This window comes from Fukomys damarensis, unplaced genomic scaffold (genome assembly GCF_012274545.1).
Source record: "Fukomys damarensis isolate Sample0158 unplaced genomic scaffold, DMR_v1.0_HiC HiC_scaffold_18, whole genome shotgun sequence".
NCBI lineage: Eukaryota > Metazoa > Chordata > Mammalia > Rodentia > Bathyergidae > Fukomys > Fukomys damarensis.
The window spans coordinates 47482172-47495215 of NW_022900930.1; the positions used below are offsets into that span (position 1 = coordinate 47482172).

The 13044-nt window shown below is 51.0% G+C and overlaps 1 protein-coding gene across 2 annotated transcripts in view; it reads right to left on the bottom strand.

Annotated features, from left to right (window-relative positions):
• Positions 1-2267: 2267 nt before the first annotated feature.
• The window catches only part of Scara5 (scavenger receptor class A member 5), a 90607-nt gene continuing 79830 nt past the window's right edge, over positions 2268-13044 (bottom strand). Inside the window, exons 8-10 of one of the 2 annotated variants that reach the window (XR_780100.3) lie at positions 7032-7226; positions 4853-5017; positions 3139-3180 (exon numbers count right to left, since the gene is read on the bottom strand). Coding sequence is in view for 1 of the 2 variants with exons in the window: in XM_010623250.1 (XP_010621552.1) it covers positions 3044-3180; positions 7032-7226 (332 nt within the window). In the remaining variant the exon portion in view is untranslated. Of the gene's footprint in view, positions 3181-4852; positions 5018-7031; positions 7227-13044 lie in introns of both variants that reach the window. The other variant, XM_010623250.1, reaches the window with a different exon arrangement.

The following is a 13044-nucleotide window of genomic DNA, read 5'->3' on the forward strand; positions in this document are numbered from 1 at the left end:
TTTTCCTTATTGCTCGCCAGTAGCTTAACTTTGCCAATGCTAAGGAGAACCAAGTAAGAGCTTTGGGGCTGACCTTTGAAGGGAGTGTGGTGAGAAAGGGCTGCGGGAGAAAGCTGAGGCAGCCTGTCCTCACCTGGAGACCCATTCCAGCATCTGTCTCTGCCAAGTCCTTGAGCGAGGGTACAAAGGCTGTTCCCTTATGATTCTCCTGAACCAGAGAAGAGCCATGGGGAGGACTTCTTCCAGCCGTGAGCGAGAACTTACCAGAATTACCCTCCCTCCAGCCTAACCAGGAAACTACAAATTGCATAAAATACTTGAAACCCATCATTTCACATATTAGACAGCACGGAGCACAGATTCCTGAGAAAAGGGGAACAGGTGGGGAGTTCTACTTTGGCCTTGGTTTTCTATCTGACTGTAGCCCAGAGAGGGGCCCAGAGTCCGGCAATTTTGCTGAGGTGAGAGGCAAAGAGTAGCGATAAGGGAGGTCAAGGTGGGCCTTGATCCACAGAATGTCTCAGCGCCTGAGAGAAGGAAACAGCACAGAGAAAGTTCCAGAAGGGAACACAGGGTTCCCTTGGGTCTTCGGCTCACTCCTCGCACACATACCTTGTCCACTAGAAGCGGCTGTGTTTAATGTCGTATAGGCCACCAGGCATTTTGAGGGGAAAGAAAAACGTACTTGCTTTGTAGATATCCAGAAAATCAACTTTTCTGTTTCTAGGGTGTATTTCCAGAGGTGCCAGCTACAAGCCTGTGGCCATACAATGCCTAGGTCTTCCCCGCACAGTGCTTGGGCCTTTGCTTGGATCTTCTGCTTCTGGTTCTGTGATGGACCCACTAACTTCACAGACTCAGAGCTTGTTCCGGACTACTGTCTTGGTCTAAAGTGTGTTGATTGTCCTGTGAAAATATTAAAATGACTTTTCATAAACAGCCCACGAATCCCCACTGAAAGATGACCGGACCATCCAGTTCCACCAGCCCTCCCCAAATGCCCTGTATTTTCATGAGAAGAAACGTGATGGAGCCCCTGTTAGTGACGCATTTTTCATTTTATTGAAATTCTTTTTTACAAAAGGTCTAATGTACTTTAGGCAAGGCCTAATTCCTTTAGTCCCTGAAATACAGGTCCATGGTTATTTCCATGTCCTCTTAGATAGGTATGTAAACTAGTCGACTTTTATTTTTAAGGTTCAAACATTTAACATTTCAACATTGTTTTTATTTGGCATCAAACAAGACTTGTGTTTTCCTAAATGAAAAGACCAATAAGAAAATTGTGTGACTTTTCATGGGTAGGGTAACTGGATTTTTTGCCTAAACCAAGTTGGTAAATTTTTTTAAAGTGACATTTTTTCACCTTTAAGACTTTTTTAAAAAAACAAACACAAATTTTGCAAGTGCTGAGCTATGTAGTAAAGAGTGCTATGTTTATATATGCATACATATTTTGGCTCTGAAAGAAAATGCATGAGTACCTGCGCATTGTGTAAACATAGCAATGGGTCAGAAGGAGTTTCTGATCATTAGGACATTAGGAAGAAGCGTATTGTAAGCAAAGAATGACCGAGAGCACATATCGGCTTGGCTGTCAGCTAGGACCTTTGCCAGACCTATGCGTTCAGGGGCACAGGTCCTGCTTTGCCCAGGTAGAATGATGCTCACCTGATATGACAGGTGATCCTGTATCTGAAGCCTAACCATGAGTCTGATTCCCCCCAGGCGAGTGTGTCGGCATCCCCTCTCTACCATGTGGCTCCCCCAGGTCTAGAACTTGTACACAGCCCTGTTCAACCCCCTCTTCATGTAAACAGCAGAATATGACCTCCCCGGCACCCAGAGGGGCTGCAGATTGCAAACATACAGAGGCCCATGCCCTTCACTCTCCCTGGAGGTTACAGGGAAGCCTGACTTCCTTCACTCCTATAAGATCCTGCAGGATTCGTGTTCCTCTGACCACAGGATCACACTTGAAGGGGCCTGGAAGATGCAGTGTCACCCCAGACAGCTCCGAGACACAGCCGCCCAATGGCTGAGCACTGGCCTCAGGCTGACACAGGCAGCCCCTTGTTACTCTCTAAATCAGCTCTCCCTCTGCATGGATGGTTGACTGGGGGCCCACTGTGCCTGGTCTTGCATCGCACAACACAGGGGTTGCCGTGTGCAGCTTTCTAATCACCTGCATCTCTGGCCCCTGCTCAGGTCTAACCAAGCCACGCCAAGGTGCAGGTGGGACCCTGGTTCTCTGGTCATTCTCGATCTTCTGACTTGGAAGCCCGATGAAAGGGACAGCTGAGCACCACCTGGAGAAACACTCTGCCCCAAACTGACACACCTTGTACCAATGTGGCAGAGTGGATAAATGAATTTAGCACCCAAATGCTATTAGCACGCCACTGTAGTCATTCAATAAATGCTAGTTTCACTCCCTTTCTCCAACCCAGCTGAATTTCTGCAGGTATTTTGCATTTTTTTCTTGCTCCCATAGCTGTTTTTTTTTTTCCTGTGTCACCTCCACAAACTAAGTTACAGTGTATAGAGGCAGAGTAAAAAGGGGAGACCAAGTCACTCAAGATTGCCACTCGCTGGGGAGGTGGATGTTGAAACTCCTGGCCTAACTGAGGTTTGGGAATTATCTGAAGAGTAAATGATCCATAATTCCTCTCATTGCCACAGCTCTCTGAGATCTCTTCGACATTCATTTGTAACCAAGAGACTGAAGAGAACATTGATACTGAGGCTCTAGGAATGGTGTTCAGGTGGCTGAGCCAACTGGTGGTGCCACTGGCCAGGGCTCCTCTCTTGGAAACCCTGGCAGAAGGAGAGGCAGGCAGAAGATCCCACAGAGCACTTTGGAGCAGGTGTCTGAAAGGACAGTGACAACAGGCCACCACAGTCCTAGCACAGGGCTATGGGGCTGGGGGTGTTGCACCGGGCAGAGCAGAGGCATGGCCAGGGCAGCCCCAAGTGATGCCCCACGCCAGAACAGCAGGAGGAGGCTGGGTGGCGGGGCTCCGACCTTGGGTTGTGCCCACTTCTAGTGTCTACTGCACGTGACCCCAGCATCCTCAGCATGCCCACAGTTTGTCACTCCCCACTTGGAGAAGCTGCAGCGGAAGATGGTGTCCTCTGTGCCCTTGCAGGCGACGTCATCCATCCAAATCCTCCCTGTGCCTGTGGAGACAGGGCAACATGACTTCTTAGCAAGGATGCAGGAAGGAGAAGAAAAAGGCGCAACTGTGTCTGTCCTTGACCAGGCTGGCCCTGGCCATGCAAGAATCTATCAGACCTGGTGGCCTCTATCTGCTGTCTCCAGCCCACCAGTGAATGACTCACACTTGTTTCTAGGCTGTTTCTTGCAGGCAGAATAACAATAACTGATGGTGAGGAGACTCATCCCTCCTATGTCTAAGTACCTTACACATAGGAGCTCATGGTGCTTTGAGCTAGGTCTTCCCGCCATTTTATAGGTGGGAAAACCAAGGCTCACAGAGCGATCGGTACAAGGTCACTCAGCTTATAAGTGGCAGAGTCTGACCTCAAACTCAAGTCTTGCCTCCCCCAGGCTCATACTTTGTAAGACACACTGCACAGCTGTTGTGAAGAGGTGTCTCAAAGCCTTTGCTGATGAATAATGAGGCAGGGCTATCAGAGGCACAAGGTCAGACAGACCCTGGATTTCCCAGTGTCCCAAAGCAAGTTCATCAGTGCCAACACCACTTCCAATCCTGTGAGGTTTTAAGCAGATGATCCCATTCTCTGGGCCCAAACAATGGTTCTGGAATGACAAGGGATTCCAGAATTTAACATTATGACCAGACAGATATTAAAGGATACTCAAGAGCATCCCTACACCATAAGTGGTTAGGTCAGGCTCTGGACACGAGGCCTCTAAGACGACCTGTTGCTAACTTTACCTGCAACCAGCCCTGCTCATCTAGCTCTGCACTGGACTGACCTGCTGGTCTGAAGGTGCCCAGGCACGGAGGGTCGGGAGCTTTCACTCGTTCTCCTGGGATCATACCTGAGCCATGGACAGCATAAACTTGGCACTGAGGTCTTTCAATGAACAGCAGGGGGTCAGGACAGCTGCTGGGGCAGAAGGGAGTGGGCTCCCATGCTCCATGTTCAACCAGCAGGAACTGGTGGGCTCTCTGGGATGATGGCTATGCCAGGCCCAGATGGTGGAGTCCATTCAGAAGCCTTCTGGAAGGACAGCTGGGCTTCAGGGCTTCTATAGTAATCATAGCTCTGCTGCTCAAAGTGAGGCCCTAGACTCACAGTAGTTGCCTCATCAGGGCCTTGTTGGACACACAGATCTCTGGGTCCTGCCCAGGCTGAAGGAAGGCAGGATCTGCATTTTAGCAAAGGTGCTGAGCCTGGCAGCTTGAGAAGCACTGGCACAGGGGCAGGATCAGGGCTTTGCTGTGAGATGTGCTCCAACTCAAGTCTCAGCACCATCTGGGGTGACCACTTCAGTTTTCAGACTAGAAGGGGCTTCCCAGGATGTGGAACTCTCAGTAGTAAAATCTGTTGAGGCCTGGGTGAATCGGGACAACTGCTCACCCCACCAACTCATTTGTTAGATCTGTGTGGCCTGGAATCAAAAAGCACAGGGTTAAGGATCATAAACCAGGTTTCAACATTGCTGGCCATGTCACCCTGAGCCAGCCATGTATTGCAAAGTGCTCTGGAATTCAGCAAAACCTGTAAGTAAGGAGCTCGGGGACCAGTATTATACCTGGACCTCACACTGTGTCCTCCACATCTTGTTTCCAGCAGCTTAACAGTTTCTTCCTTTTCCTTAGTGGCACCAATTGTTATAACCTTAAACTCTGTTACTCACTCTTGGGCGGCTGAGTGAAATCCCTTTGCAAAGAATGTCAAGGGGACATCGAAAGCTCGTTGCTGCTGACTGAATGAATCTATTGCGTGGACTAAGCAGTCTAGACGTGTTTTTGCTCTGTAGTGATCTTCAGCATCTGCTGTCAAAGGATTGCTGTGAAGTGACCTGGGGACAGGACAGGGAGGACCGTCTTTACAGAGCCTCCTCCTGGCCTGGAGAGCTGGAGCTCTTACACAACAAGCCCGGGAGGCCCAGCAGTAATGCGCAGATTAAACATCTCCGGGAAAACACATCAGTCTACAAATTACCCAGGAAAAGGCCGAGGGCCCCAGAGCTCTGTGGGATTAGTTACACCCAAAGCAAATAAAGAAGCAAATAAAAGAGACTAACAAATAAAGAACAGGCCCAGGATTACCGGGACCAAATGCGCATTTAGGATCTCAAAGCTCCAAGCTGTAGCTGGGGCTTAGCCAGGGAATTCTGGCTCATGTCCACACATGGAAAGCACAGTACAGAAACAGGGTTATTAAATGAGCAGCCCTGAGTATCTGGGTTCTGACAACCATGTGGGGCCTCCCTGGAGGGGAAGGAATAAGCAGAACATCTCTACTCCTCGCCCCATTGCAGAAGCCAGCACTGTGCAGATTCTGGGTGCCAATCATTGCTTTGTGTTTAGAATGACAAGGATCCCTCAAGCTGCAACCCTAGGAACCAAGTGTCACCATCACATGCCTGAGAGTTGTCGGGAATATGCCAGGGGTTCATATGTGTGGTACTGCTTAGGCCAGGTCTGCACCTCCATCCCGCTATCTCTGAGCTCGAGCTGCATAGTAAAAGTCCTGTTGGTTCAGCATAGGATGAGGCGGGGGGGTGGTGGTGGCTATGCTTCTTGGGGAAAATGCAGCAGTGGGCACCTTAATGCCCATAGGAGGTGGGACTGGAACTAGAGCCCAGGTGCTCCAACCCTCACAGCACCAGATGTGAAGCTGACAAATATCTTAGGGCCTATTCTGTACTCAACACTATTCTGGGCATTTGGAATACATCAATGAACAACAACAAGAAAGGAAAAACAAAAGCAAAACATCTGCTTTGTGGAGCTAACGTTTGAACTTTGGTATATTTACCTACAGTAACATGATTAACAGGGATAAATCATACAGAATCCTACAGGCATTCACCTGAGCTCACACAGAGAAACACAGGCCAGCTAGAAGACCATAGGGGGACATGGAGAAATGGCATCCACAGGCCAAGAAGAGAGGCCCTAGCAGAAGCCAACCTTGCCAGCACCGTGACCTTGAACTTCCCTCCAGCGATGTGAGGGAAGATTCCTGCTGATTGAGCTGCCCGGTCTGTGGTTCTACTGCCACAGCCATAGCAGAAAGACGTGAAGCCAGCCAGAGAGACAGACACAGCGGATGGGTGGAGACTGGAGCTCAGGTGGAGCCTCCTCCTCAACACCGGAAATGTTCAGATTGTTAAAGTTGCTGTCTGGCTAGGAAGGATCTGTGTCCTCCCTCCAGGTCTCCAGTACCATGTGTGAGGAAGCAGCACATGTACTCGAGCAAGTCAAAAGGAAAGCAACCAGCGCAGAGAGGGCTTTCAAACCTCATCATGTGCGGACCAGGGGGCCTATCTGGGGATGCTCACCTGGAGGAGAAAAGGCTCAGAGAGGCAGAGATAGCCCAGCAGAGTGGGTAAGGGTCTGGGTTCCTGAGATGCCTGTCTGGGCTGAATATAACACTCTGCCATTTGCTAGCTGTGTGGACTTGGGCAAGTTACCTGACGTCTTTGTTTCCTCATATGGAAAAGAAGATGAGAACAGTGTTGTAGGAATTAAATGATATTTTTAAACATGTTCAAGCATACAGCCTGGAGCACAGTGAGCGCTGTATGCTTGGGAAGTAGCAAAAGTGTGGGGAGATAAGACAGCAAGTTACAAAGACTTGAAGAGCTAACTAGTGGGAGAGGGACTAGTTATGTACCTGCAAACCAGGACTGAGAATGAGGGCTAGTAGGCAAACAGACAGGAGACAAAATTTAGACTCAAGGAAAGGACCCATGGCTGGATGCACCCAGGCAGAGGCTGGGACCCTTGGCCAACTCACTTCGGAACGGAGGCCAGTCTCAGCCTCTGCCGTCCCCTCCCCAGGTCCTCTGCCTCTACCCGCCTCACCTTGCCCGAAGCGAGCTGTCCGGTACACCTCCTCGGCGCTGCGGAAGCCCAACATGCGGCATACCACGTCCCCATCCTTCTTGTCCCAGCCGTCGTCACACACGGTCCCCCAGCGCCGGTCATGGTACACCTCCACGCGGCCCTCGTGTGGGCCTGAGCCGTTCACCAGGCGGATCACTGGGACATCCACGCCACCTGAAGGGACAGCCACTGCCATCACCACCTCCCTCTGGATACACCCAGGCACTCTCTCTGAGGCTCCCCTACATGAGGCAGGAGGCACATGAGGGCTGGGCCACAGCCACAAGCTCTGGATGCGTCGCTCCTGCCCTTTGTCAGCTTTCTTCCCCTTCTAGCCCTTTATTTTGTTTCAGGTTTGCAACAAAAGTGACTAGGAGATACAGAGATTCCCCGCAGTCCCCCCATTTTCAATGTTCCCCCAGAGAATGGGTGTCACAGCTGATGAAGCCAGTTGACGCATCATTGTCACCCAGAGCCCACACTTGCCCTTGGGCTGAGTGCATTCTGTAGGTTTAGACAAGTGTCTAATGGCAGCATCCACCATGCCAGCATCATCCAGAGCAGGTCCACTGCCCTTCGCACCCTCTGTGTTGCACCTACGTACCCCTGGCTCCTCCAGCCGCTGCAACCATTAATCACTCACTGTCTCCATAGTTGTTCCTTTTCCAGAATGTCGTGTACTAGGAACCACACAGTAGGTAGCCTCTTCAGATTGGCTTCCTTTGGTTAATATTATGGTCTAGATCTAAAATGTCCCCCCAGTCTCACGTGCATAGGAGGTGACTGGATCATGGATGCTATGCTGATCAGTGGGTTTGCCCAAAGAAGGGCTCCTGGCTGAATGTGCTGTTAGGAGGTGGGCCTAGTTGGAGGCGGCCTCTGGGGAGCGTGACTATTCTTGCCCCTAGCTCCTCCCTTCCCCTCTCTCCCTCTGCTTCTCAGCTGCCATGAGTAGAACAGCTGTCCTCGGCCATGCCCTTCCACCAGCTGTTTTGGCCTGGGAGCCAGCTGACTGTGGACTAAACCATGAGCCAAAACAAACCTCTCCTCCTTTAAGGGTATTTTGTCCCAGGAATAGGAAAGTGACTAATATGGTTAGCAATATGCATTTCTATTTCCTGTGTGTCTTTTGCATGAGAGGGATCTGTATCTTTTTCAAGTGTCCCAAATGACTCAGAGGTGATTGGTCTATAGATTGGCACGCAAGGGTGACAGGATTAGGAGATCAGTAAGATTCCTTCCAACTGTTCAGCGTCAAAGCCATCCTTCTTTTGTACCTGGGACATGTGGGGTGGTGTTGGGGGAACTGTATCATAGCGCAGTGACAAGTGGGTGACTCGATGTTGGAAGACCTCCAAGTGAACTGCCAGAGAAAACAGCACACATCCCACCAAACCTGATCAAATACTGCTCCCTCAGGCTGTTCTTCCTCTCCTCTTCTGACTCCTCCCCTCCCTTCTTTCCCTCCTATCCCCCCACCCCTTTCTTCCTCCCCTGCTTCATGCTGTCTGGACAAGGGAACCCAGAATATTCTGCACAAGTTAACAAGGGAGCCACCAGGAAGTCACACCATTCCCAAGACACTAGATGGTTACAGAGTGCTCACTCTGAAAGGCTCCCCTCAGCATTGATGTATTTACCTATATCCTTCATCCCTGACAAGGCAACCATCAACCCCTGACACAGTTACTGAAAACACAGCTCCTGCTGGCTGCCAAAAGGCAGGCCAAGGAGCTCTTGGGGGGCAAACTGTGGAAGGAAGCTGAGATCCAGAGGCTGGGTCTGATGCAGTGAAACTGACAAGGCGGTAACGAGGAGCCAACCGGGAGCCAGCAGCAGCAAAGAAGGCTGGGCCCAGGGTTGGCTCAGGTCGAGGTGTTCACCCTGAGTTCTCACAGACCTGCCTCACCTCTGCTGGCACCATGTCATTGCAGGAGGCTCAGAACAGAAGCTTCGGTGTGGGAACTGTAGGGCAAGACGGCAGGAGGATGCCATGTGTCCTGGAACATTTGGGTGTTGGGCCAGAGAAACAAGAAAAAACCAAATGTGACACAGGCAGCAGCCAGAGGTGATGCTCAAAGTCCCTGCCTTAGCCTCTCTACTCCACTCACTCCATTCCTTTCCTCACTTGCCAGGGAAGCAGTTCAGAGTCTGCTAGAGGTGTCACCCCATCCAGACTCCAGCACTGGTGCCTGTTCCTTGTCACTTACCCCCAGACTGAGGGCTAATCCCCATGGTGAGCTACCAGCCGCTATCGGGTCAACAGATGCTGCAGGGCCCAGTGGGGTCAAGATGATTCTGAAGCTGTGTCGCCTCCCCTGGACTCACCCAAACCAGTCTGCAAACTCATTCTTGCTTTGTCTTATTAAATGTGGTCCTAATCTGTGTTTTTGCATCTCTTTCCCCCTAATGAAATCTCAGGTCTGTCAACAGCTCCCTGGGAAACTGCAGACTGAGGTTTGATCTGTCCCCACTCAGGGACTTGGACACCCAAGGGGCTGTTCTTTGCATGGTGTCTCTGGCCTCCTTGGCCCCTGGTGTCAGGAGACCAGTGGGCAATACCTTTCTCAGGCCTGGGTGGTGATGCCACTGCAGGCAGGGCACTTGTAAATCACCAAACATACAACAGCAGCAACCCCCTCTGCAGCCTGACAAGAATGTCCTGACTTACTAAGAGGCTTGGGTTTCTGTACGCATGGGTTTCTGTGGGCCCAGTGTTTCAATTTGGTCTTTTCTCAGCAGTTTCTGCCCCAGGGCAAAGGTTTCCCCAGAGCAACTAACCAGGACAGGAAATACTCTCACCCTGCACTTAATGAGCCATTCCTCACTTAATCAGACACAGCATCCAGCAGACAGCTCAAGCCAACTTTATTGCCCTCCTAGGATACTCCTTATTAGTCCTTCTTCCTGAGATGCCCCTCTGAGGTCCCTACAGGGTGGGTGAGGTTATTTAGGGTCCAGAAGATGCCTCTTTTTGCCCAGGGGTTCATGGTTGTATGAAAGTCAGGCAGTCCTAGGCCACAGCAAGAAGGAATGGCCCAGATAGAGGGCAGAGGACAAGTGTGCCTGCAAGGAACAAGGGGACCCAGGCTTTGGGACTGCAGCCAGGTCCCTTACTTAATAACTGCTCGCCCTGATCAAGAAGCCCATTTAAAATCCCCTTTGTATCCCTTCTCAGTGAGCCCCGGGAAATCCCTCACAAACCAAATGAGGACCAACAACCCTAGAGCAAATCCTGCCCTCACCATTGCGATGTGAACACCTGATAGGACTCAGGGGTGAAGGCCTGGGTTAGGAGATTATCACACACTTCCCCTTGGTCTGGGTCCTTAACTGGGGCTGTGGCCCACCTTGCACATGGACAGGACAGTACTGACCACAAGCCCGGCCCTCTCAACCCTGAGCAGGAACGGCACCTTCCTCCTTCCATTTCTTGGCTGGGAAATCCCAGCTGAAGGGAGATGCCAGGAACTGTTCCTCACACAATCCTGGAAGAAAGTGGAGGTTGTACCAACCGACAGCTCATCCTAATCCCCAGCCTATAAGTCCTAGACAGGGCTTTTCCTTGTGACCTCCACCCCACCCCATCCTTAGAGGAAGCATGCAGATGTCCACAGGGCCAGGCCTCTGTCCGAGAAGCATCACTGCTTGGTCACTCTGTGTGACCGTAGGGAAACTGATGGGGGACGACCCGGGTTAGACGGGTCTCTTCAGCAGCAGATCAATACTCTTTTCCCCCTCAGATTTTCTGGAGCATCAGTGGTTCCAACCTCTGTCTGGGGCTTCCTGACACACTGCAGCCCTAGCCTGCAGAACCCACTTCTTGTTCTCTGGCCTGCTGAAAGGATTCCGCCTCCTTACCCAGGCCATTCCTGGGACCAGACAGTCCTGTGGCGCTCACCAGCCTTGGATCTCCCAAATCCTGAGCTCATTCCCCAGGAAAAAGGGGGAGAGGAAACCCACATGGAATCAGGTCTCTTGGGGAAGATCACGGCTCGAGTCTGGATTAGGAAGATCCTCATTTTCTGAGGATATTGCTAGTTGTGGGCCACAGATGTCCCCAGTGCTGAGTGCATGGAGCTATTTCAGTTAACTGTGACACAATCTTTGGGATTTTCCAATCATCACAAATGATGGACAAATACAGAATTTGCTAGCTGGCAGAGACAGCGAGATGAGATAGTCCAAAGTCTCTATGAGACACACGAGGGAACAGAGGCCCAGAGAGGCTTACCAAGGACAACCCAAAGTGAGTAGAGAAGCTGGGATCTGAACTCAGGCTCCTTCTTCATCTATTGCTTTCTTTCTTTCCTAGAGTCCTTTATTCTCCATGAGCTCCCTGAGCAGGGTCTGCTAATCAGCTTCACAGCTTTGGTGAGGGTGCTTCTTGATGGAGCAGCGACACGAAAGACAAGTGCTTTAACCCTGGAAGTGTAATGGATCCACCTTCAAGTTCCGGAAACACACTGGCTTCTGTCCAGTCTGCTGGAGGGCTGTGATGGCAGCGATGTCTTTGAGAAGCACGGCTACTGCTGACTTGTATTTGAACGTGTCAGTGACTCCAGGCAGGAGGATACAGGATCAGTCTTAGCCTTTCAAGAAAGTCCGGGGTAATTCTACTTCCTGTGCATAAACTGGAGCACTAACTGCAATGTATTGCTTTTTTATACCTATCTTCATCGATGTATTCTCTTTTCAATGATTCATTTATTCATCTATCCAGGTGCACACATGGAACCCCTAAGGCACCTCAGAGTTGCAGTGGGAGATCAAGGAGAGCAGTTATTAAGTAAGGGACCTGGCTGCAGTCAGGTCCTTGCAGATACACACGTCCTCTGCCCTCTATCTGGGCCATTCCTTCTTGCTGTGGTCTAGGAGTGCCTGACTTTCATCAGGGATATGAGGGCAAATAAGGATTGTCTCCGACCCTAGGTCACTCAAACTGAGAGCCAATATGGAGAACATGCCTTGATTTCAGAGTGGCGGGGAACTCAGAGACCCCTGGCCAAACCCTCATGTAGAGATGAGGAAACAGGGTGAGAGAGAGAGAGTGGAAGTAACCAGCTGTTGCTGGGAGGCCAGGTCCTTCACTTCCGAGACCACTGATCCTTCCCATGCAGGCCGCTCTGCACCAAGCCACCCTACCAAGTGAAGTCAGGGGGCATTGACACTGACATTTTTCCTAACTGCGCAAAGCCATACCTCCAGGATCCTGCAGCCCCACCTTTGAGTGCCTGCCTGGGAAAACTCAAGGCTACCCCCTAAACTTCTATTGCTTCCAGCCAGCACTTGAGAATAGGACCTTGGTCCCCAGTCTCTTGGGAGGCCAGGAGCTTAACTTTAATAAGCACCAGTTACCAAACCTAGATGTGCTTCCCAAGCAACAACTCCCTTCCTGCTTTTTGTAAGTCTTCATGTCTCCAACTCCTCCACCCCTGGCCCATCACTCTGCCTCTGGAACCCCCCAATTCTGTACAGATCAAGGCTGTGTTCAGTTCACTCTGGATTCTCTTCCCTGCTGCAATAGTTATTGTGGCTAAATCTGCTATTTGCATGTGAAGGCCATGAAGGACAGGATGGGCTCAGAAGTCCTGTCCAAGTCAAGCCACCGGGAGGACGATTACCAGGATCACCCAGATCCTCTCAGAAGTCTGAGCTGGGATTTGAAAAGAGGAGGTGGGAGTAAAAGGTTGACAGGGAGGGACTGTGGAATCAATAGGCCACATTGGGGATGGGGTACAGCGACTAGCTGTCCCCTGTGGTGATGGCCCCCAGAATGGCCTTGGATTCTGAATGGCCTTCTCGCTCAGGCTCTGCAAAGCCTGTCTGAATGATGGGCTCCAGGGTCCCAAAGGCCTCCCAAGCACCATGACCCCAAGTGTCCCGGATGAGACTCGGGTGCTTCCTGCCTAGGAAGCCTGAAGAATGCCGCAGGCCCATCTAAGGGCTGCCTAGCTACCTTCCCCCATGGGCCTGAGGGCTAGGGAGTCTG